This window comes from Siniperca chuatsi, linkage group LG2, assembly GCF_020085105.1.
Source record: "Siniperca chuatsi isolate FFG_IHB_CAS linkage group LG2, ASM2008510v1, whole genome shotgun sequence".
In the NCBI taxonomy this organism is placed as follows: Eukaryota; Metazoa; Chordata; class Actinopteri; order Centrarchiformes; family Sinipercidae; genus Siniperca; species Siniperca chuatsi.
Window position 1 is genome coordinate 10,508,780 of NC_058043.1, and position 24,877 is coordinate 10,533,656.

The window sequence follows — 24,877 nt, forward strand, 5'->3', positions numbered from 1 at the left end:
GGAAACATGATAACGCTGACATATGTGCTCTCTCCCGGTGGGTTTATTGAGGGTAAGAGGTGTTTCAAAGCGGGAGGTACTGCATGTTATCACTGTCACATCCACGCAAATAAGTGTTGAGGCCACCATGGGCAAAGTGTGTGTGTGTGTGTGTGTGTGTGTGTGTGTGTGTGTGTGTGTGAGGGGGAGTGGGGGGGATCACTTTCCACCTTGTTGGCACAGGCGAGGTCGACCGGTGCATGTTTTTTAGCTCATTCACTCATTTACTTACCACCACCACCCCTTTCACCCCTTACACACACACACACACACACACCCATACACTGAGGTTGTAAGGGTTCAGAGCAGGGTACACAAGGACCCCTCTGAACTCAACAAGGTGGCTCCTTTCCAACGAATATCTCACCTCAGTATCACAGCTCATAACAGAGTAGAGTCTCCGTGCCCTCCTTACCTTGTGCATACACAGGCTTTCACACACACACACACACACACACACACACACAGACATAAAAAAGTTAATATACTGCTGTGCATTCCAAAGCAGCCGGGTTAGCCCTGCCCCGGCGTACTAAACAGCATTTTAAAACCCTCTTTTGATCAGGTCGGATGACCTTGGGGCTTCGTTTCTTGGCGACGTCAACACACAGTGTCGGCACGGCCTGTACCCTGGCACCAAAGCCAGACAGATGTTGTAATGTTGCCATACCATTGTTCTGATGGCCCAATATTTCGAAACCCAATAGTCCAAAAAATATCCCATTGGACCAAAAGCCCATTTGTCTGACTGCCCGTTATCTGGAAAACAGACGCCCATTGCTCCGAAGGCTCATTACTCCGAAAATATACACTTTCCCTGCAGGTGTTAGTTCAGTGAGTGTCAGCCCTGTCCATGGTGCTGAATCGGCTGGGGTTTTGCCCTTAGCAGGTTATCTTTCTGGCCTTACACCAAATGACATTTCAAGTGATTTTACTGTCGCAGACAAATTTCCTGAATTTGTCTGAATGAAATCATGACAGTTTTACCTTAGTTGGTGTGCGCCCCCATCACCTGAGTCATTAGATTTAGGTTGATCAAAAACTCAGTCGGAGTTGTCTTAATAGCCTATAGTCATATTTGTCGACTTGGCTGTTCTGACAAAATCAAACATCTAACCCTAACCCAACTGCAGTGAGAGTGTCACGAAGATGACAAAAAAACAGGGACATGGAAAAAACAAGAGGAGGTTGGATGAGACCATTAAAACCACTCTAAGACCAGAACAAACCCCCCCGTAAAAAAATTACATCACTTGTTACTTTTACACTTAAGTTTCTGTAAAGGGTTGTCAAATGGGATATAACATGTTAATTAGTGAACTTTAGAGGTGCTGGTAAGCAAATTTTGTTACCTTTGGAAAGAGCCAGGCTAGTTGTTTCCCCCTGTTTCAGTCTTCATGCTAAACTAAGCTAACTGGCTGCTGGCTGTGGCTTCATATTTACTGTACAGACATGAGAGTGATATTGATCTTCTCATCCAGCTCCCAGCAAGAAAGTAAATAAGCGTATTTCCCCCAAATGTCAAACTATTCCTTTTAGAAAGCTACACAGCTTCAGGAAAAGCCTGGAATAGTTTAATACTAATAATAATAATAATAGTTTAAACTTTGAGAGTGTAAATGCCAATACTGGAACAGTGTTTGTATATGTCTGCACCAAACAGAGATAACACTTTAAAAAACGCTTTTAGAAAGTTACAAACACCTACTGTACAAATACACAAGCTCTATGACTGAAACACTCCAGTCCACACTAAACACCTCCACATAATTGCCAAAGAAAATCAAAACTTGATAATACATAAAACTGTCCAATATTACTGTCACACATTTCATTGTACTCTACACAGGTGAGTTAGACAAAATTTGATAAACACACAAGGCTAAGTGTCTGCAGCCATGCTAGTGGTTCTGTAAGGCTGTACTTAAGTACAACAGTGCTTTGAAGTAAATGCTAACGTCAGCATGCAAACATGCTAACAATGACAATGCTAAAATGCTGATGTTAAGCAGGTTTAATGTTTACCATGTTCACCATCCAAGTTTAACTGTTAGCATGATAACATTTACTAATTAGCACTAAGCACAAAGTACAGCAGAGGCTAACGGGAATGTCATTAGTTTTGCAGGTAGTTAGTTTTATATCATATCAATAGCAAATAAACATTTTGACCTGATGATGGTGCTAGAGGAAAAGTTTGGAGAAGATCAAATGTATTTCATTTCATCCTGAGGGGAGCATGTCTGTACCAAATTCATCCATCCAATCCAATTAATGGCAATCCATCCATTTAGAGACTTCAACCAACAGACTGGAATTGCCCTCCATAGAGTCACGCCGCTAGCATGATGAAAGTATAGTATGAAAGTAAAACTGCCAGTGTGGGCTCTAGCCTTGGTGGCGCCCTAAGCAACATCTGGAAATGCAACAACCCCTCTGCGCCTGCACTCTCTCTGCTACTAGGGGATGGAGAGGGGGGAAGGCAGGTTAACAAAGGGGGATGCATTTTGGAAATTTTGTTGACAAGGGGGGTGGCATCAGGGCTGGGTATCGTTTAAAAAATTACGATACCAGTACTAATACCAGTTCCCTTAAAGTGATACTGATACCAATAGAGTACTTCATTCGATAACCATCTTGTGAATGGAAGCATTCAGTTGCGTAAAATACAACCACTCCTTCCCATCCAAATTATTTTTTACACAAATACATTTTGAAAGTCTTCTTTAATTTGTGCACACGAGATAAGTGTACAGAGCCGGCACAACAGACCAGCCTTGTTTATCAGAGTGTTGAGTAATAGGAAAGATTAATTCTGAAGGACTATAAGTTAACAGTTTGAGTCAAGCATAGAAGTTGTATTAGGCTATGTGTAGCTCTGGTTGTGTCTGTTTTACATACCAACCGCAACAAACAAACACAAAGCCAGAGGTGATGCTGATACAGCAGATTGTGAGCAGAAGTTTATCCGGTAAACACACCGATCTCTTCGGCTGTTGCAGTCCCTCTTGCTTGGCCTGCCTGCTACTCCTATACACTCCTGCAGCAAAGTGGGCTCCAGATTTACCGGCAGAGGACCAGCAGGCTGAACTGCCTACTCCGTCAAATACGCTGTGCTTGACTTCACCATCACCACCACAGACTGTATGTAGCTGCTAGCTGTAGCTGTGTTTGTGGGTGAATCACACGTCACATTAAATCAAAGAACACTTGCAGTGTACAAATAGTAATTTTTTTCTTGATCTGGGTACAAAAAGGATTGAATGATCGAATGCAGGTATCGTTTAACCGTAGACGTTTCGATACTACTTGGTACTGGGTTATTTCAGAGTACTGATACCCAGCCCTAGATAACATCCCCCCTCACCTCAAGACAGACATTGTTGGTAAGAATAAGTCATAAGCCTGTCAAAGTGAAAGTGGAGAAACTCAAGTGAAAGGATTGTTTTTCTTTTGTGATTTTGGAGTGAGAGTGTGCCTCAGCTTCACCTTCAGGTTTGAACATTGCTTTCTAGATGTTTTGAGCAGACGGAAACACAGGTAAACATCATCTTGACAACACAGAATGCCCACACAATTAGCATGTATGGCTATGCTGTTGTTGTCTTTTGTCTCTCTCTTGCCATCTCCGTCTCCCCTAGCATTTGCTGAAATAAATACACATGCCTTGTGCAACTCATTTCTACAGCAGTAAAAGTACTTGTAATAACATGTTCTGCCTTTATCTTTGCTCATATGTAAACACCTTCCACACACAAAAAACACAAACACACTTTTCCACTAAGAGGGAGATTAGTTTGAGCTACTGCAGTGTCTCAACATGCTTGCTTTGATGGTTTTTATCCCCATTTCCGAGTTTCTCTCCTTGTGTTTGCTAAGTCATTGAGCAATGTGGTTCTTTTCCCAATGAAACCTGATACTGTACACTCAGGAATGCTTTTCACCCGGTGAGTAACAGGGTGTTTTCACATCTCTTTGCCTGTTCTTGAAAAGCCTCAGTTTGAGGCTCCACTATTTGCTCACTCTCTCTTTATGAATGAGAAGTAACACATGTCACATGTCAGGCAAAAATGGACGCACCTGGAAGTGTGCCTGAGGGCTCTTCTCTGCAACCCAGTGCTCTGGTCATTATTGTAACAGTTGTTAAATGAGTGCAAAACTGTCCGTCATTCTGTAGTAAACAACATGGAGGTGTTATGCTCTTATCCTTTACACCATTTCATCTCTTAACACACTCACTCTAAATAAAGAACGATAACCAAAGTGGTTACTCTCATGGTTATGTTTAGGCACTCACAGCAGGTGGTTAAGGTTGGGTAAAGATCATGTTTTTGGTCGACTGAAGCAGGAGACATGACGTGTTAACTTTATTAACATTTATATGAAACCATGATCTTTTCTATAGCTTTATCAGAGTGCTTATAGTGCTTTGCACACTAGAAAAAATGTTTCCCTGCCAGAGAACATAATCCAGGTAGCAATTATGTTTCCCTACAAAACATATTGGAAAAACAAATTAGTACTATATAAATATAATGTCTAGGAGACAGGGTTATAGCTTCCAAAGTGCAAACAAGTGTGGAAATCACTGGCCTATTGAATACATTTATTGAACATACAAATGAATTTGGACTCTTTTTAATAGTAATAACACTGATTAATTTACAGTGAAATTCACTTTCTGTTGTCCTCCTAGAGGTTGAGATTCAGACTCAGCTACAGAACAAATAGTTTGTGGAGCTCTTGTAGGTTTGTTATTTTGCTCAGTGGCAATAAGGGCCAGCTGAAGGATGGTTTCTTTGTTCACGCACCACCATGAAATAATTTGAGACTGGACTCTTGGTGTGAATGTTGTTGTGCAAACCTATCTATGTTCTGCTTTGCACGGCCTCCTTTGAATGCCCACCAGCAGGCAGGCTGACAGGAGATCGGTGCATGATGACATCCACCCAGAGCTTCTGTTTATAATGATAAGATAACAAGCAGGGCGATGAGTTGATGGGGCCATAGGGCTACACTGTATCTGAAAACTTCAACAAATTTACTTCTGAGGCTCAGGTCAGTGGAGAGGTAAAAGTGTACCAGTGTGCCAGCAATGTAATCAACGAGTTAATGTGGGGCCATGGCATTGTTGGTGACATAGCTATAGCAGAGTAATTATAGTCTAATATTTATGTTTGATCACTTAGATTTATTATTATTGTTTGTGGAGCACAAAAAATGCAGCTTTTCTATTTTAATAACTTTAAATAAACTGAGATTAAGATGACATTACAGCATGTTCATAATCTCAATGTAGGACTTTACTGAATTGGTCATATTGTTGAACATGACAACAAAATTGCTTCATAGTAAACACTGACCTAGTCAAATACTACTGCACTTGCTGCACTCCTTCACTAACTGGCCTTTAAATTCTACAGGCATTGATACCTGTTAACCTATTGGCTCATTTCATTCATTTTTTTCAGCTATCTTCAAACAAGACAAAGTGTCTACAGCCATGCTAGCGGCTCTTGTAAGGTTGTACTTATGCACAGCTAAATGCCAACATCAGCATGCTAACATGCAGATGTTTAGCAGGTATAATGTTTACCATGTTCACTATCTCAGTTTAGTGCGTTAACATGGTGGCATTTGCTAATTAGCACTAAATACAGGTGAGGCTGATGGGAATATCATTAGTTTTGGAGGTATTTGGTCATAAATAATGGACAAATTTAAATTTTGACCTGATGATGGCGCTAGATAAAAATCTAGGAGATCATCAACGTTTTTACAATTCATTTGGAGGGGAACATAAATCTCTTTCATGGCAATCCATCTAATAGTTGTGACATTTCACTCAAAGCTGCAAATGTCAACCTCATGGTGGTGGTAGAGGAAAAATCTGGTGATCACTAAATTCACCAGCCTCATCTGGTCACCATGGATATCTGTATCTAATGTTGTGCCAATCCATCTTGTAAAAGTTGAGATAACTTTGACCTGCTGGTTGTGCTCGAGGAAACGTCAAGGGATCACCAATGCCAGTAGGATTCATCCTCTGACTGGCTCTGAATGTCTGTTCAAAATATAATGGAAAACCCCCTATTAAACCCCCCCCTGTTAAACATGCTGTATTATATTGCTCAATACAGGAGTAGGTCTATGGGAGGTTTAATGTATCTTTGAAGACACAAGAAGACTGGGACTTCCAGAAGGTCTGTCAAACTGACAGGAGGACAGACAAAGGTAGCTTCTGAATGTCGCGATTTCACTTTTCATGGACATAGATATTATTAAATTCCATAGAAATGATCCTTTAAGCCATTGATAACATTTATCAAGATAGCACAATATTTATTTTGTTGCTATGCTATTTTACTATGGAGTGCTACCATGAGTGTTCCAGGACACGTAGTTCACTTAGTTCACAGACATTTGTTAACTGTACTCTCTCAGTGACCTCTGCATCTCTGGATCTGTGCTCACTAACAGCATTTCACCTCAGTCACCCCTGCCTCAACTAACTCATCTCTTCAAAATGAATGGTACAGTACTAAAATCACTGACACACAACATTTTGGCAGAACTCTATGATCAACAATGACGGTTGTTGTGAGGAAACATTTTACTCTAACACATTTGTGACCCTACATATATGACTTCTTTGTCTTTTGACATTTCCCCTTTCCGAGGTACAAACCTATGGCCTCACTTCTACCCCAATGCCTTTCATTCCTTCATCTTGTTGCTGTCAGAGATTAGGGAGGTGGGCCCATGCAGGGAATCCTGACCCAGTTGCTGAGCCAGCCTTCCCCTCCACAGCCAGGGAGCAACAACAGCCTCAGCGTACAGGAGGTCAACAAGTTCACCAAGATCTCCTTCCTTACCAGCTCTGGCTCCAGCCCTTCCCCATCATCTTTATCTATAGGAATGACCTACTTTCTGGCTAAAGTCAATGATCTATAGGCTATTGTGAGATCCATCAAATAAATACAACCCTTGTTTGTCAGCATCACAAAATCTTTCATGACATTAACATGTCAGAAATTTTAATGCTCAATCAAGGCCCACACTGAATGTGCAACAAATCGGGACGCATTGTAAACTGAATGACAGATAAAGTTGTTAAACAGTGAGACTTGAAATCTTTTCTCCTGCACTGTCGACACTATTTGGGGAAAGGGGCTCCTCGCATTCTAGGTCAGTAGCATTATGTGACCACTTAGGCTGATGTGACTATACAAAGCATTTCCAGCTCTTCTATGGATCCCAACTAATCTCCTCCTCTGCTGCATTATTTTTCCAGGAGCACGGTGGTCTCTCACTGCTCACTTTCATGTATGAATGTGCATCTTTGTGTGCCTGTGTTTCTCCTTTCGCATGTCCCTGCACCCCTGCATACAGAGTAGCCTCCACTTCAAACCCAATCACTGAACTCACTGACCTGTCAGTCAATTTGGACATGAGTGAGTTTGAGTCATCAGGTTTGCCTGCCCTGTGTGCTGATGACTGAGAAGGTCAGCTGGCCCCTATCTCAGTTCATCACTTATCTCTCTGCCTGCTCATGTCCCGACTACAGAGCCCTCGCTGACTGGAGCGTAAGAAACAGAGAAAATTGAGTCTCACAGTAATCAAAGTGATATCTAGCAGACAAGATGATGAGATGAGAGCTGAGTGTCCAGTGGGTCAAGAATCAGGATTTCAATTGGAGGCATTCAGTCTGTTCAGGAGGCTTCAGTTTAAACAAATCATCTAGCCAGCACTGAAGAGAACAGTATATTTAACACCAGAGAAGTGAATTTGTTTTCTTTTTTCATGTTTGAAACACACAATAATAACTTGATAATGCTTTCAATTTTATGCATTTGTTTTGTTTACATATTTATTCTTTCTTTTCTGCAGCCAATGAGTATTGATATAGAGCATAAGGTTTTTTGTTGTTATTTAATATTTTATAAAGACCAAAGACAGATATGTTAATATATCTTGTCTGTGTTTTAGATGCATTTAATTATGGTGTCTCTGTTCCCTGACTGAGTACATTCAATCTCTTTTGTGTGTTATGTTCCTGAACCCTCACCAAACCAGATGGGGAAAATGTTCATTATTTGTTCATGCAAACCAAAAGCAACAGAGCTTGTGCTTGTATTTCAGCTGATATTTAACATGAAATTACAGAAAGTATTGTGACAGATAATGATTTAGTACCTTTGATGAGCAATTAGCACAAATCCATAACACATTTACTATGGTACAAACATTTTTAGTCACTTATTCTACACAAGGTCAAAGAGGAGGGTATTGCATATTGCTATTTGCCTACAGAGAACATCACGAGAAAACATGCTGTCTCTATGACTTGCACGCTGCGCAGTGCCAGCTGTCAGTGACACTGCCATTGTTACCTCGTGTTCACTATGCCAGTACAGACCGGGACACTGCGAGGTTGAAGTCCTGAGGTAAAGCCTTGCTCAACAACCTGTTGCTCTCGCTCTTTGCTGTTTAAGTAATAACAGGAATGACACTGAGAAAATTGATGTTTTTATTCTGTAATTGTCTCCAAATAAATGCTAGCTTTAGTAATATTAAATACTCATATTTCCATTGATTTTTCAGTTTTGTAAGTAGTGTACTTCAATGCTATTTTTTGCAATGATATAGGGCTGTGTATAACTATTATTGTCATTATTTTTTTCTATAAAATGTCAGAAAATAGTCAAATGTACCCTTTGTAATTTTTCAGAGCCCAAATTGACATCTTCAATTTACTTGTTTTGTCCAAGCAGCAGTCCCAAACCCCACAGTTTACTATTACACTATACACATGACAAAGGAAAACAGCCTCACATTTAAGAAGCTGGAACCAGAGAACATTTGGCCTTATTGCTTTAACAGAAACAATTAATCCTTCATTAAAAAATGCTCTGTCCATCATCATTTCAGCTCTACCCTGTGGTTAATCAGTTTAATCAATGCAATAGTGAAAAACAAAACTGCATCATTTTTTGTCATTTTGGTATAATTTACCTCTACTAAACTCCTGCATTTCAGGTAAAGACCCAAAGTGTACAGTACTTGGAAACAGAAGATATGTTTAAAGGGGCACATTACTTGTCTTGGGAAGTGCTACTCAGCTTCTGAACACCGTTCTTTAATTTCCTCTGTGGCTGTAGAGGAGCTTTTTAAAGAGAAAATTACCCTAGTGATGTCATCAGGGGTTAGTTCAGCTTGTGCTTGAGACATTTTTAACAGACATCCTGTTACAAACTGGGCACCTGAAGCTTGAAAGACTTGGATGTTTACCAGGCAGTAAGAGTCTAATGAAATATTGCTTTTGAGCTGCATTATTCAACAAGTCCTCCAAATTAAATGACAAAATTTGTTGTTTGTCCATTTTGTCGATGCCCTTTAGAACGACACAGGGAGGTGTTTTCTGATATGACGTGCCTAACGGCAGGACGACATCATTTGTCTGTGCTTTCCAAAACTGTTACAAATCACTGTTGAAAAATGAATCTGTTACATCACTGTGGTTAAGGTTTGGTTAGGTTTAGGCACAAAAATGAGTTTGGTCAGGTTTAAGGAAACATTGTGGTTTGGGTTAAAATGACTACTTTGTTTAGGTTAGGGGACCTTCATCGTCATGGTTACAATGATAAACACATGGTTAATGTTCAGGAACTATTTTGGTCATTTGAGAAAACAACCTTGTCTGTGGGTTGGAAACAGGAAACGAACAGCTGTTTCTCATGTTAAAGTCTGAGGTCGAGGTTGATCCATCCATCCACCCCGACCTCGTCCCTATATGGACTTTGTTGCTATATAATGACGTCACCTGATTTCTTCCTTTGAGGACTTTGACACTTCAACGTAAACATGCTGTTTTTGGGCTCTGCCTGAAACAACTGACGCTGTCATTCTTCTTGGGAGGACAATCTCGCAATTTGAGAACTGTAGGATCCAGTGTGTTTGTGCAGTGTGTAGTCGGAAAGACTAGAAAGGCACTATATAAGTAGTCCATACATTTACCATTCAAGTTTGACCGGTAATAAGGACTAATACTAAAGATATTTTAGCCTCTGCCTCATCAGTTTTGGTCAGACATATAGTCTCCCCACTTTATAGAGGTGCACTACCAAATTACCAGAGTACCCTGAAAATAATAGTTAGACATTTTGGGAAATATGCTTATTTGCTTTCTTACCGAATGTTAGATGCATACGGTAAATATGAAGCTACCACCAGCAGCCAGTTAGCTTAACTTAGCATAAAGACTAGAAACAGGGGGAAACAGTTAGCCTGGCTCTGTTCAAAGGTAACAAAATCTGCCTACCTGCACCTGTAAAGCTCACTAATCAATACTTTATGTCTTGTTTGTTTAATCTGCACAAAAACCGAAAGAAGTCACAGAAAAAATTGTCCTGCACACAACTTGCATAAAACTGCAACTTTTTTGTTTTTTCGGCTTTTGTACGAATTAAACAAACAAAAGTTGTTAGTTAACATTGTAGGTGGATTTAGTTACCTTTGGACAGAACCAGGCTAGCTGTTTCCTTATGTTGTCTGGACTGGCTGCTGGCTTCATGAAAGAGGCATTGATCTTCTCATCTAACTCTTGGCAAGACAACAAATAAGTGTATTTCCCCAAATGTTGCACTATTCCTCTAATGATAAAGTGAGTGAAACTGTACTTTTTCAACAGGCTGTGTATGATATTAATAATAAATTCACAAAAAATACAAATTGCCAAAGTTGCCTGAAATCATGTGATGCCATATGTTGAACAGCATGATCTGAATCTGAGAGAGAGCAAATGAACAAATGTGTGTGTGGATGTTTTTTCCTTTTTTTGGAGGGTGGGAAGGGGGGGAGGGCAACAAACATCAGTGAAGGTTCAAGGTTGTTCTGATGCCACCTGAGAGACAGTGAATGAGCACTTTTACAGGGTAACAACAGGGGGCCCCTGCACATGTTATTTAAGTCATGCCAGCTCTGAGGGGGCGGTGTGTGTAATGTGTGTGTGTGTGTGTGTGTGTGTGTGTATGAGAGCAGGGAGAGAGTGATATCCAAGCGGTGTTTCACCTAAGGTAAACCCATTAACTCATCTAAAGAAAAGCCTTATCAAACAGCTGATTAACAAAATTGATCAAATGATAAATTTAACAGCGTTTCTATTCATGTTCTATACCTGCTTGCTTTGTGTTACGTGCACTTATTAGAATTTCTTTAATGTTGCAAGAGCTGGAATAGTTTGGAAAATCCAAATTAGATTTTAACATTAGAGGTGACATGGAAAGACCTGGAAACCTTTGAACTGAATGACATGTTTCTGAGGGTTGTTTAACTAATTCTGTATTTTAGATGTTTTTTAATAGGCTTAGATGTGAAATTATAATAAACTTTCAAAAGGACAATTGCATTGAAAGTGCCCAGTTACTACCCTTCACCTCTCTACAAAGAACACACACTCCAAAACACAAACAAAGTAAACAAACACACACACAACCTGCAATCTGTCAAATATTTGTCCACGGTGCAGAAGTGTGGCAGTAGTATTTGCCAAAGTTTAGGTTCTTCCAATCGCGGGTCACTCTGAAACACGGTTCAAGCGAACCGCGTCACCTCCGATGTGGCCTGTGTGTTTATTTAGAAAGCGGGGGGCACTTCCTCGGTCTTTCTGGGGTCATACGATCCTCCCAACGTTGATCCATAAATGAATAGTGGGCTCGACGGCCACACCATGCAGGACCGGTCCCTGATTGGTTCTGTGCACGGCAGGAATACACACTCGCAGGGTATATATTGGTGTGAAGGTGTGACACTTCCAAGAAACAAGAAACTCCCAAGCTAATAAAGAAGAGCTGCTGTTAAACATAAGGCCTAGGTTATTCCGCTTTTTAAAAAACAACAAATCTACCAATTTGAGGATGAGGTCGCAGATCCAAAAAGTTCCTCAGATTGTTGAGTTGCTGAAAAAGAAGTCTGTAGGACTGCAGCACTTCAAACCAACATCCTCAGTGTGCGTCCTGGAGGAGAAGGATGCTGTGGAGGCTGCGCGGTGCCCTCACGCTGCCTCCAGAGCGCACAGTCTGGACTCGATTCCCGGACCCACCAACTGGCCCCTCGTCGGCAGTCTGGTTGAACTTCTCCGGAAAGGAGGTCTGACAAGACAACACGAGGCACTGGTACAGTAAAATTACTAACTTTTTCTCTAGTTGTCTATTTTTTCTAAGGGATTGCAGAATTTTTTTTTAAGTCTGAAGCAACGACAGTGTTTTTAAACGAATAAAAAAAGCACGTTCTCTGACTGAATAATGACTCTTTAAATCTATTATAGGTTGATTATCACAAGAAATTCGGCAAGATTTTCCGGCTGAAGCTCGGCTCTTTTGAGTCGGTGCACATTGGCTCACCTTGCTTGCTGGAGGCGCTGTATAGGAAGGAGGGCAGTTACCCTCAGAGACTGGCGATCAAACCCTGGACAGCATACAGAGACATGAGAGACGAGGCGTACGGACTCCTCATTCTGTAAGTAGGCGTTTGATTTCTCCTTTATTCATATAGGAAATGTCCATAACTCGTCAGGGCGCAGCTCGGAGCGCAAGTAGAGGCACAACTGTTTTATGTGAAAGCGCACTGAAGGGGGAATCCAAACTTTTGATTTGCAGGGAGGGGAAGGACTGGCAGAGAGTGAGGAGCGCTTTTCAGCAGAAACTCATGAAGCCGACAGAGGTGGTGAAGCTTGATCGCAAAATAAATCAGGTAAGGTTGAGATACTTAAAATTACTCAGCTACTGTTTACAACGATTTATATTTGGTTGTTTGTGATCGATGACTGACAGCTTCTGTCCGTAAATACAGGTGTTGGTAGACTTCGTTGGCAGAATTGGACAAGTGAACGTCAATGGAAAGATTGAAGACTTGTACTTCGAACTGAATAAATGGTCGTTTGAGAGTAAGTTCAACTATTTTTGTTCAGATATTCATTAGGGCTGCAAGTAAGGATTATTCTCATTAATGTGCGAATTAGTTGTTTAGACTGTAAAATGGCGAAAAATGGCATCACAATTGTCTTCAAATGTCCAAAACCCAAAAATATTCAATTTGCTTTCACATAAGACAAAACAGAAAAACAAGGGAATGTTTGGCATCATTTGTGATATATCTACAATCATATAGGTAGAAACATTAAATCAAAAATGAGATTACCCTTTTTAAATTCCATTTAAATGAAATGTCTTCCTGAACCATAAATTTAGCTCTGACTCTCATTCTTTGCTTGTCTTTGTCATTCAGCCATTTGCCTCATCCTCTATGACAAGAGGTTTGGCCTGCTGCAAGAGAAAGTCAACGAGGAAGCCATGAACTTCATCACAGCTGTGAAAACAGTGAGTACCTCTGTTGTTATTCCACTCATAGCAGAAATGTGTAACTGTAGAAGAGGACACTTGGGATGATCTGTGAGACACTGAGACTGAAACATTGTAGTTCATCAGGTTCGTCAGCTGAACTGCAGACTGTGATGCAGCAGTTTGGTGTGTGGCTGTATTTAGTGGGATTTACTGGGACAAGCCACTATCATCCACAGTCAAGAGATGATAAGTGAAGGCTCACAAAGGTCTCACAGGGCAGTGGGTGCAAGAACAAAAGACCTCGAAAAGGATTGCATCAAAGATTTTCAGTGTGGGTGACGATGATTAGATTTAACACCCTCTTTGTCTTTCTCTGTAGATGATGAGCACATTTGGCATGATGATGGTCACACCGGTGGAGCTCCACAAGAGCTTCAACACCAAAACATGGCAGGACCACACTGCAGCATGGGACCGCATTTTCAGCACAGGTAAAAAAAAAAAAGAAAAAAAAGAATACTACACTACAAAATGGCACAAATACAACCCTCATTCCTCTCATTTCACAAAGTTCTAGGACAGCTTGTCTCCACTACCGCCGTACAAACCAGTTTGAACTCAGTTCCAGCCAGACGATAGATAGAGAAGTCCAGAGGGTGGGCGGGTTTGAACTGGGTGCCTCAGTGTTTTTTGTGTACTTGGCACTCTGCGTAAATGGTGGTCAGAGTTGTAGTAAACCGCATGACCTAAGAGGGAGAAATCTGCCAAATATTTGTAGTAGCGGGGGTGGGGGTGGGAGGGTAGCGGGGGAATAAGATGATGCTGTTTGTGCTGTTTATTTGGATGTAGCTTGTTACAACCTCTCACTCAAAAAACATGCATATAAACATACACTTTCCCGACATTTGTTGGCAAACTTCACAAGAAAAAAGTAGCTGTGTAAGAGCGAGTGAGGTAGTTTTATTATTTGTTTGGAGTATTTTTAATAGCAGCGGACTGTCAGTCAGACTGGGTTTTTTTTCATGAATTTTAAACATTGCAACTAGCCATGCTCACGTACACTCTAATGCTCAAATCATACAGGGCATAGACAACCCAAAGAAGAGGACTTTAACTTAATCCAGATTACAAACACTGCAACATAGGTTGGATGTATTATTTCTATCATATTATCTGAAAATGTCTGAAAATAGTCCAAAAAATGCCCATAACAATTTCCCAGAGCCCAAGCTAAAGGCTTAAAATGTCTTTTTTTTCGGACCAACAGTCAAAACTCAAAGATATTCTTATTCTTTACGATAATGTAAAGCAGATAAAAGCACTGAATCCTCACATTGGGGAAGCTGGACCCACCAAATGTTTTGGCATATTTACTTGACAGCGATTCATCAATCATATAAATTGATGCAGATTAATATTTTGTCAATCAACTAATCAATTAATCAACTCATTGTTTCAGCTCTAGTCTGAAAATCAAGGCTTTGTTATGTGAGATTTTAAAGCAACATGAGACCTAACAGAGCTCCAAACAAACCAAATGATCAGAATCCTCAATGCAGGTGCATCAGTAAAAAATGTAATATTTAAGTGTCAGAGAAAACTCTGTGTTTGGCAAATATTGTCATGAATTTCCAGACTAACTGCACTGAGAAAGAGGAACAGCGGTCAGGAACATCACAGATACACACTGAATACAGTTTAGAAAAATACTGCTAACTGGCATAGAACTTAATATGTATGCATGATTACATCTTTACTGCTTTGTGTTTCCTCAGCCAAAGTCTACATAGACAAGAAGCTGAAGAGGAACGCCGCCAGAGCTCCTGATGACTTAATCGGTGACATCTTACACCACAGTTGTCTCTCTAAGAAGGAGCTGTATGCAGCCATCACAGAGTTACAGATTGGAGGAGTTGAGACGGTGAGCAAAAATTTTGTACTGCAAAAATACATGTTTAGTTTACAGGAATAGTTGGACATTTTGGGAAAAACGCTAAATAGCTTTCTTGCTGAGAGTTAGCTAAGATGATCGATACCACTCTCATATAGGTCCCTTCAATATGAAGCTACAGCCAGCAGCCAGTTATTTTAGCTTAGCATAAAAAACTGGAAATGGGGGGAAACAACTAGCCTGCCTCTGTCCAAAGGAATGGATTAAACAAGTGAGATATAACATGTTAATTAGTGAGCTTTACCTTCGGACAGAGCCAGGCTAGTTGTTTCCCCTTGTTTCCAGGGTTTATGCTAAGCTAAGCTAACTGGCTGCTGGCTGTAGTCTAATACTTAATGGACAGATAATGTATGAGAGTGGTATCAATCATCTCATCTAACTCTCGGCAAGATAGCAAAACGTATTTCTCCAAATGTCAAACTATTCCTTTGAAGCTATTTCTGATTATTCCAGCTTTTTGCTCTTTATCACATAGCTGCAGCGCACACCCATACAGTTATGAACGCAGGTTAACCTTTTAAATATTTTACCTTTCGCCTATTTTCCTTCGAGTAGGGAAAGAAAAAAAACAGTTCAGCTTCTAAAAAACAAACCAGTGCTGTAGTTACACTGCTTCAAAGCGGAAAATTAATGTGGTGTGAATGTAACTGAGGAGCCTTTGAGGAACCCCAAACATTCCTCAGCTCCTTTCAGGACCCCACTGAGGAATGCACTTAGAGTAGCTGCCTCACCAAGTGACACCTCCTCTCTGACTCTTTCCCTCTTTTTCTCTCTCTTTTTCCATCTCTCTCTCTCTCTCTCTCGCTATGTTTACGTTTCTCAGACCGCCAACAGTATGCTGTGGGCTATTTTCAACCTGTCACGTAACCCCAGCGCCCAGAGGAAGCTGCTGGAGGAGATTAGAGAGGTGGTGCCTCCCGAAAAGGACCCATGTGGAGAGCACATCAAGAGCATGCCCTACCTCAAGGCCTGCCTCAAGGAGTCTATGAGGTACAGTAAAACAGGGTTATGGTGGGGGGAAAAATTACAGAAACTCCTGGCTGCTACTAGAGTTCATGAGAAATAATCAGCAATAAATGAGACTGCAGTGACTTTCAAAAGCAGTGTATGTCCAGTTATACAGCTCATGATCAAGTTAAAAATGGTTGTAGCTGTACATGACATGACATAACATCTACCGATAAATTAGAATTTTCTAAACAGTCTGCAGTTTCAAATCAGACTCACTGGCTGCATCATGATTTCACCCAGTACCACAGAGAATAAGAGGCAAAACTCACACACCCATGACTGCCTCAAAAACAAGCTTCATGAGATATGGTGGCATGACCAGCAACAAACAGTGGTCCCAGCTTAAAATCTACCGTGTGGTCACATTCAAATCACTTCCTAACCCCTTATGCGGTCCACTTTCTCTCATCGTCTCGTGTAGTCACAAGTTGTCTAACATGTTATTTAAGGCTAATACCATAACTACATCACGCAGGGAATGTATATGAGCTCTGACTGGAGATTATATCTCACCTCATCTTGCACTCTGAAAAACATCGGACTATGTTTAGCTTCCGTTAAACAGCTTAGATATGTGTGTCATGCTATAATATAGCTTCACTTAGGCCATATTCCCATACTTTTTTTTTTCAAATTCTTACAGGTTATCGCCATCAGTCCCTTTCACCAGCAGGACCCTGGACAAAGACACTGTGTTGGGAGATTATGCAATTCCCAAAGGAGTAAGTGGCTTACCTGACATGAGCAGATTACATTCTTGCATTCATTTACATTTGACTGATGTCTGAATGAAACGTGTTGCAAAAACCTATAAACCTATAAAACATTTACTGTACAAAGTCTAAAGGGAGCAACTCTAATAGCATGCGCAACTGCATGGAAGGATCAGATTTACAGTAACAGGGTCTTTATTGGACTTTACTCTTGTAATCTACTGTACTATATATTTCATTTCTCTTTAGCAAGTATTGGAAATTCAGCTCCAAAAAAAAAACCCTATTGCTTTAATTGTTATTTTCATTAATTTACAGACAGTTTTAATGATAAACAGCCACGCACTGGGCTCCAATGAGGAGTACTTCGATGACGGGAAGCAGTTCAAACCTGAGCGCTGGCTGCGGGAGAATGGCACCATCAACCCCTTTGCCCACGTTCCCTTCGGCATCGGAAAGAGGATGTGCATTGGCCGACGGCTGGCAGAGCTGCAGCTGCAGCTGGCCATGTGCTGGGTAAGAGCAGACAAAGTTCAGTTCAGTTTATCAACTCAATCAAATAGAATTATCAGTCACATGAAAGCATTGTAAAGGTGGGTAGTTTCAAACTGGAACTACCGACTGATTCTTTCTGATTTTTCTGTCACATGACTCTTGAAGCTTGAATTGACTGATCAAATCCAACTCTGCTTGTCTTTCTCACAGTTGGTCAGAGACTATGAGATTGTGGCAACAGATAATGAGCCACTCGACGTCATCCATTCAGGACTTCTGGTTCCAAACAGAGAACTGCCTGTTGCCTTCATCAAGAGATGAGGTGAGAAGAAAACTTGGATCTCCATTTTTGCTTTTTCAAAACAAAAGTTTGACATTTTGGGAAATGTGCTTATTCTCTTTCTTGCCGAGAGTTAGATGTGAAGACTGATACCATGTCTGTACAGTACATATGTAGCTGGAGCAAGCAGCTGGTTAGCTTAGTTTTGCACAAACACTGGAAACAGAGGGAAACGGCTAGACTGGGTCTGTCAAATGGTAACAAAATCCACCTACCAGCAACTCTAAAGCTAAACTAATTAACACATTATACACACAACACGTTTATTTGCTCGTCTGTACAAAAAACGAAATTTAGAAAAGAGAATTCACCCTTTTTTGGGGGGGTTATGTGTCTGACTATTTCTCGGCTCTGAGCAGTTGCCAGGCAACCAGCAGAGAATCCAGGAAGTTACTGGTCGCAAGAAAAAGTCTGGTACATAACCTCTGGCGAATTGCTTTTGTTTTTGTTTTTTTTGGGGAGGGGGGGTTACACTTACATGAGATACATATGCTAATTAGTGAGCAACCATTGGAACCATCGGCCAGAGCCAGGCTAGGTGTTCCCCCTGTTTCCAGTCTTTGTGCTAAGCTAAACTAACCAGCTGCTGGCTGTAGCTTCATATTTACCGTACAGACATGAGAGTGGTATCAGTCTTCTTATCTCAATCTCCACCAGAAAGAAAATGTCCATATCACCCAAAGTGTCAAACTATTACTTCAAGTCTCATATTTCTTTTGTTGGGAAATTTGAGTTTAATCTAGCTTTCTCATTCATTGTAACTACAAAACGACACCAAGATGGTTGCATTCACACAAATGAATTATTTCTTCTTTCCTTTCCCCCTCAGGCTCAATATTTAACTCTTCCGGACGTAGTGACAGAAAGATGATACCTCTGTTGCCATGGCCCGATGGTCCAGTGACTCCCTGTATTGCTGCTGTGTAAATAGAAAGAAAAAGACACAGAAATTATTATACATGTAATCATACCATAAATACCTCAAACTTATTTAAAACTATTACTTATGACTGTTAATGACTGACCAAAATACCAGTTGTTATGTACAAATTGAATGTTGTACCAAGGCAGCTGTCCTCAAATCTTAATGTAATGTCCTCACCTCAGACATGTGTATGTAAATGTCAAACTATTACTTTGTTATATACAGTATATATAGGCTACGCAAATGTTTATTGTTCATTGTGTATATAAAGTGCGATTGTAATATTGTACATTGTTTTATGTAGAGACATATTTTATTCACTGAGACAAACAATAATAAATGTATTAAAGCCATGCCTGTGTTTATTTTTCAAACTGGTGCATTGTCAATAATATAATAAATATAAATCCTTTTCAGAGGAGGAAAAGCTTTTGATGAAATATTTTCAAACAAAGCTGAATGGTCACGTGTTTAGCATAATGTATTTTCTGTGTAGATAAGGGGTTCCCAACCTTGTTGGCTTATGACTCCTTAAAATGAAGAGACGTCTGCTTGTGAATCCCTCATCACAGGTTCTGGCTTCAGTGTGGACGTGAATTATGAGTTCTTCTCCTCAGACTGTTTCATTTGAAGGCCTGAAGAGCTGAAAGTATCCAGTATTTGACAAGAAGAAGAGCAGAATAAAAAAGAGTGTTTCTTATCCCTTTAGTCAACCCTGTTAAAATGTCTCCATCATATTGAGTCATTTCTGTCTTTGACTAAATGCTGAAAACTTGATTGACTTAAAACGTGAACAAATCTGCAGGTACAGTCAGAATTGAAATCCTTTTCCAACTGAATTCAACTTGTTTCAGGAATTTTCTAGAAAAGAGTGTCTGTGTCTTGAAACAAGAAAGAAGAAAAAATAAACATCATTTTAGATCAATCAGTCTGTTTGAATGCCAGTTCCTCCTGTCGACGTGTCCTTGGGCAAGACACAAGAATGTGTGAAAATTGTAAAGTGCTTCGGATAAAAGTGCTGTAAAAATGCAGCCATTTACATTTTTTTTTTTTACAATTTACATTGAAAATAGGGCTGCAACTAATGATTATTTTCATTACAGATTGATCCATCTTTTATTTTCCTCGACTAATAAATTATTTTGTTTATAAAGTGCCAGAAAGTAGTGAAAAATGCTCATTATAATTTCCAAGAGCAGAAGGTGACGTCTTCAAATTGCTTGTTTTATCAGACCAACAGACCAAAAGCAAAAGATATCAAGTTTACCATCACTCGTGACAAAGAAAAATCCTCACGTTTGAGAAGCTGAAACTTGAAATATTACTTCAATAATTGGTCGATCATCAAAATAGTTGCAGATTAATTTTCAGCAATCAACAATCAGCTAAAACATTAAAATACTGCTTACACAATAATGCATCAGTAATAATAATCCAATGCTATACAGTAATATAACATTGTTACATACTCATATATATATATATATATATATATATATATATATATATATATATAAAAAAAAACTTTGTCCTTCACCCTCCGCGGGTGGTCTCATCCTTCGAGCTCGGGTCCTCTACCAGAGGCCTGGGAGCTTGAGGGTTCTGCGCAGTATCTTTGCTGTTCCCAGTACTGCACTCTTCTGGACCGAGATGTCTGGTGTTCTTCCAGGGATCTGCTGTAGCCACTCCTCCAGTTTGGGGTCACTGCCCCGAGTGCTCCGATGACCACGGGCACCACTGTTGCCTTCACCTTCCAGGCCTTCTCCAGCTCTTCTCTGAGCCCTTGGTACTTCTCTAGTTTCTCATGTTCCTTTTTCCTGATGTTGCCATCGCTTGGTATCGCCACGCCAACCACAACGGCTTTCCTCTGCTGTTTGTCAACCACCACGATGTCTGGTTGGTTCGCCATTACCATTCTGTCAGTCTGGATCTGGAAGTCCCACAGGATCTTGGCTCGGTCATTCTCTACCACCTTTGGAGGTGTTTCCCACTTTGACCTCGGGTTTCCAGTCCATACTCAGTGCAGATGTTCCTGTACACTATGCCAGCTACTTGGTTATGGCGCTCCATGTATGCTTTTCCTGCCAGCATCTTACACCCTGCAGTTATGTGCTGGATTGTCTCAGGGGCCTCTTTGCACAGCCTACACCTTGGGTCTTGTCTGGTGTGGTAGATCTGGGCCTCTATTGCTCTGGTGCTCAGGGCCTGCTCCTGTGCAGCCATGATGAGTGCCTCTGTGCTGTCCTTCAGTCCGGCCCGCTCTAGCCATTGGTAGGACTTCTTGATATCAGCCACTTCAGTTGTTCCGGTGGTACATCCCGTGTTGGGGTTTGTCCTCCCATGATGGTCCTTCCTCCAGCACGTCTTCCTCTGTTCCCCATTGCCTGAGACATTCCCTGAGCACGTCATCTGTTGGGGCCTTATCTTGGATGTACTTGTGGATCTTGGATGTTTCATCCTGGATAGTGGCTCTCATCTCATCTATATATATATATATATATATATATATATATATATATACATATATATACATATATATAAAAAAATTTAGTAAGTAAAAGACTCAAGTAAAATCAGGAAAGGCTCTCTGATAAAATCATGTTTTAAGAAAGGACGGTACGCGTACAGTACTAAGAGGTCAGAGATATAGCAGGGAGCGAGGCCATGAAGTGCCTTAAACATAATCAGTAAAATCTTAAGTTCTAGTGTAAAGAGGCTAAAACAGGAATTATGTGATCACGTTTCTTGGTTCTGTTTAAAAGCCTGGCAGCTGAGTTCTGTACAGTCTGGAGTCGATCAATAGATTTTTAGTTCATTCAAGAAAAAAGGCTGTTCTAGGCGTGATGATGACACAAACCTATTTAAGGACACAGGAAGTGCTGCAGGGAGCAAATCTTCCTTTATCAACATTTGTTCTCTGTGTTTCGTGCAATCGTGTGATAAAGTGTAATAACTCTGTGTAATCTACTGACGATGATTGCTCAATATTGTCAATAATATCCATAGATTAGATTAAACCATGTTGCACATGTTGCCTGTACTATACTTCAGATGGGTGAAGATGACAAATGAGGAGATATATGCTATACAGTATTTGTGGATCCATGTGAGCTCTTCCAGGCCAATGTATTTAAATCAGTCTCAGTGTGTTTTAAACCATATTTAATCTATTACTCTTGGTTCATAATCAGTGTGTGTCTTACTATACTGACCTAATCCTACAATCTCAAAATCATGTTACACAATATCATTGTCTACTGTTACTGTATGCTTCAGTTAACAGGGTTACTTATGTTAAGAAAGTGAGTTATGAGGTGAGGAGCTTATACGTCATGTTAATATATTTGGAATGGAAAGTATAACTAAACTAAAAATTAAAAGAGAAACAGAAGGGGAATTGTGAAAACAGATAAGCACTGAATTTTACTATTCCTCTTCAACAATTCATATAATTTAAAAATAAATGTAAAATATGAAAATGTAAAAAACCCTGCCAAGAGCAGAACAATGATACATATGCTACAAGTTACACACAAACCTTCACACCAGAGAGACAACAACCGCTGAACAAGCATGTGGCCCGACATTTGTGAGTCAATTCTAAGGTCAAGACTAATACAAACTACTTCATTGGATTTATTTGACAGGTGTAGTTACTAATTACTTTTAATATTAAGATTCTACGAAAAACAACACATGATACAAAATACAATGCTTTGTTACATGCAGTATATACATATATTAAACAAGTGCTTCCCAACCTTTTTGTCTTGTGACTCCTTACCAAAAAAAACTGTGTCTGGTTGGGGCCCTTTCTCACATGATGAGTTGTTAGCAGTTTCACCAAAGACTGATGATTCCCCCCCAACTTCTCAGGTGGTTCCATTTAAATAAAGATTTGAGAGATATGGTGGCCCTGGCGCTGCAATTTAAGAAAACACATAAGACAAATAGACAAAACACAAGCAAATTACAAAAATGTCTTCACTAATTTGACAGCGCAGCATTTACGATAAAAAAATGCAAAATGCGACAACACAACCAAATACAGAAATGGCGAGGACACACTTGTTGTTGCCATGGTTTGTGACTCATGAGGTTATTGAAGTTGGCTATCCATAAGTGGTGTTGGAAAATGAGCTAAAATTTTAGTTTTTTTTGGTGGGATAACAGGCGTGTCCCGGTTGATGCATCGATGTTACCAATCTATTAATGTACTGTATGAGACTATAAAGGAGCTTCCACTTCCACTAAGCTTCTCCCATTTGTTGTCCTAACATCCCCCCTCCCTGGCAGTTTCACACCAATTCACACCTTGATTCATGCAACTCTGATGACTCTCACATGACTGCCATGTGACCTAAAGACTCACATGTGACCTCAGATGACATCAACATGTGAACCAGTCAGAGGAGGTTAAAATGCCTCTGCTTCACAGTCAAGTCCAAGAGGCTTCACCAGTCAGGAGAAATGATGGAGCCTCTTGGATGAAAGGAAAAACATCTGAAAAAAATATTCAGACAAGTAAACCAAAGTTTTTCATGTTTACATCAGTGACACAAGTAATATAGGTCAATTTTTTCATTAATGGTATTCAAGTATATAAGCAAATAAAACTGTAATGTTACTGACAATTCAAGAGTGCACGTATGAATGGGAATAACCTTTTTGTCAATGCAAATTCTAAGGGCCTGTAATTATTGTCCAACCAAATCACAAAAAAAATATTTTTCACGTACCTCTAGTGGTATAACCATGCAGATAGTTACATGACATGACAGTCATTTTGGACAAAAGCAACTTACAATAAGTGCATTCAACTTTGAGTTTAGTTTATGGTTTTATTTGCTTAAGTTTGCTTTCATTAGAACTACTTTCCTCTAAAGAAATAGTCCTTGTGAAAGCTGTTCACAGTGAGGTCTGTCGATTACACAGAGTAACAGGGACACTCTGTATGGAAACAGAGGCTACTGTTGATTTTTTCAAAGGTGTTTTTTCAGTGCTGTGAGGAGCACACACTTAATTCCATTCAGCTGATTTGTACTCAACACAGTTGGGAAACCTTGAGTGGAAAGTCAGGCCCTATTGATCTTCTGACCCCTCAGATTTATCTTGGGGCCCCCTGGGAAATGCTGGGAAACCACTACTGTAGGTGATAAATTGTGTCTGGGAAGTAAAGTTCATTTACTCAAATACTGTAGCAGTACTTGAACATTTCCATTCTGTGGTACTTTTTAGTTATACTCCACCACACTTCAGAGGAAATATTGTACTTTTAACTCCACCACATTTATTTGGCTTTTTTATTTGTTATAGTTACTTTGTTACTTTGAGGATCAAGATTTTACAAAACTTAACTAGCTGAACTACCCAACAATATATAAAATTATAGTATTTAAAATTAGCTGCACGTTAATCGGCGAAAACATTAACGCATCAGTAAAAAATATCCAATGAGACACACTAACATAGAGTTCCAAATTATTATGTACTTTTACTGTATTAGAGGTATAGTATAAACACTTAATATGAATTCACTTGCCCTTGTAAAGGAGATGCCAAAGTGCTGCAAATTTGAGACATTACAAATACCAGAACAGTGGATGTTCTCAAATTTAGGAATGTTAGGCCCTAGTGAGGATCGAACTCACGACCACTGGTTTACAAGACCAGTGCTCTAACCACTGAGCTATAGAGCCACAGTAACCAATTAGTTATTTGCATCTTAGGCTCAGATGTACTTGAGTAAAGATACAGTATCACCATAATAAGATCTCAGTATTGCGGAAGAAATCATTCTGTTATGGGAAAATAAATTAAACGCATTTAATGACTTTACTGAAATATTGTTTCAAATATTATAACAACGTGGAAAGTACGAATGTGAAATCACCTAATGGGGTGGAGGAAGAGATCTCTAAAGCACAAGTATAGTTTCTGGATGGCTAGATACCACAAGAAGGGAGTGAGAAAAATATATACAGTATGTGTATTTTTAATTTGGAACCATTTAACCATTTAAATAACAGCAACTGAGCTCGTGTGCAGATGAGAATTGTACAA

The 24,877-nt window shown here is 40.0% G+C and overlaps 1 protein-coding gene and 1 non-coding gene across 2 annotated transcripts; one reads left to right on the top strand and one right to left on the bottom strand.

The window, feature by feature from the left end:
* Positions 1-11,035: 11,035 nt before the first annotated feature.
* On the top strand, positions 11,036-19,167 carry LOC122884848 (1,25-dihydroxyvitamin D(3) 24-hydroxylase, mitochondrial). Its single transcript, XM_044215286.1, has 12 exons — positions 11,036-12,212; positions 12,365-12,555; positions 12,696-12,789; positions 12,889-12,982; positions 13,324-13,415; positions 13,759-13,870; positions 15,155-15,300; positions 16,154-16,320; positions 16,985-17,063; positions 17,373-17,570; positions 17,760-17,871; positions 18,719-19,167. The coding sequence occupies exons 1-11, from the start codon at positions 11,955-11,957 to the stop codon at positions 17,868-17,870; spliced, it is 1,542 nt and encodes a 513-aa protein (XP_044071221.1). The 5' UTR covers positions 11,036-11,954; the 3' UTR covers position 17,871; positions 18,719-19,167.
* A 5,273-nt stretch (positions 19,168-24,440) lies between these two features.
* Positions 24,441-24,513, bottom strand: trnat-ugu. Its single transcript has one exon. It is a non-coding gene; the product is annotated as a tRNA-Thr (tRNA).
* Between the last annotated feature and the right edge of the window lie 364 nt (positions 24,514-24,877).

What these genes read in the sequence shown, in the direction of transcription:
- LOC122884848 (XM_044215286.1), top strand. Translation starts at nt 11,955, where the DNA reads ATGAGGTCGCAGATCCAAAAAGTTCCTCAGATTGTTGAGTTGCTGAAA. An exon ending in TCATCACAGCTGTGAAAACA is followed by an intron (nt 13,416 to 13,758) that starts GTGAGTACCTCT and finishes CTTTCTCTGTAG; the next exon opens with ATGATGAGCACATTTGGCAT. An exon ending in GGACCGCATTTTCAGCACAG is followed by an intron (nt 13,871 to 15,154) that starts GTAAAAAAAAAA and finishes GTGTTTCCTCAG; the next exon opens with CCAAAGTCTACATAGACAAG.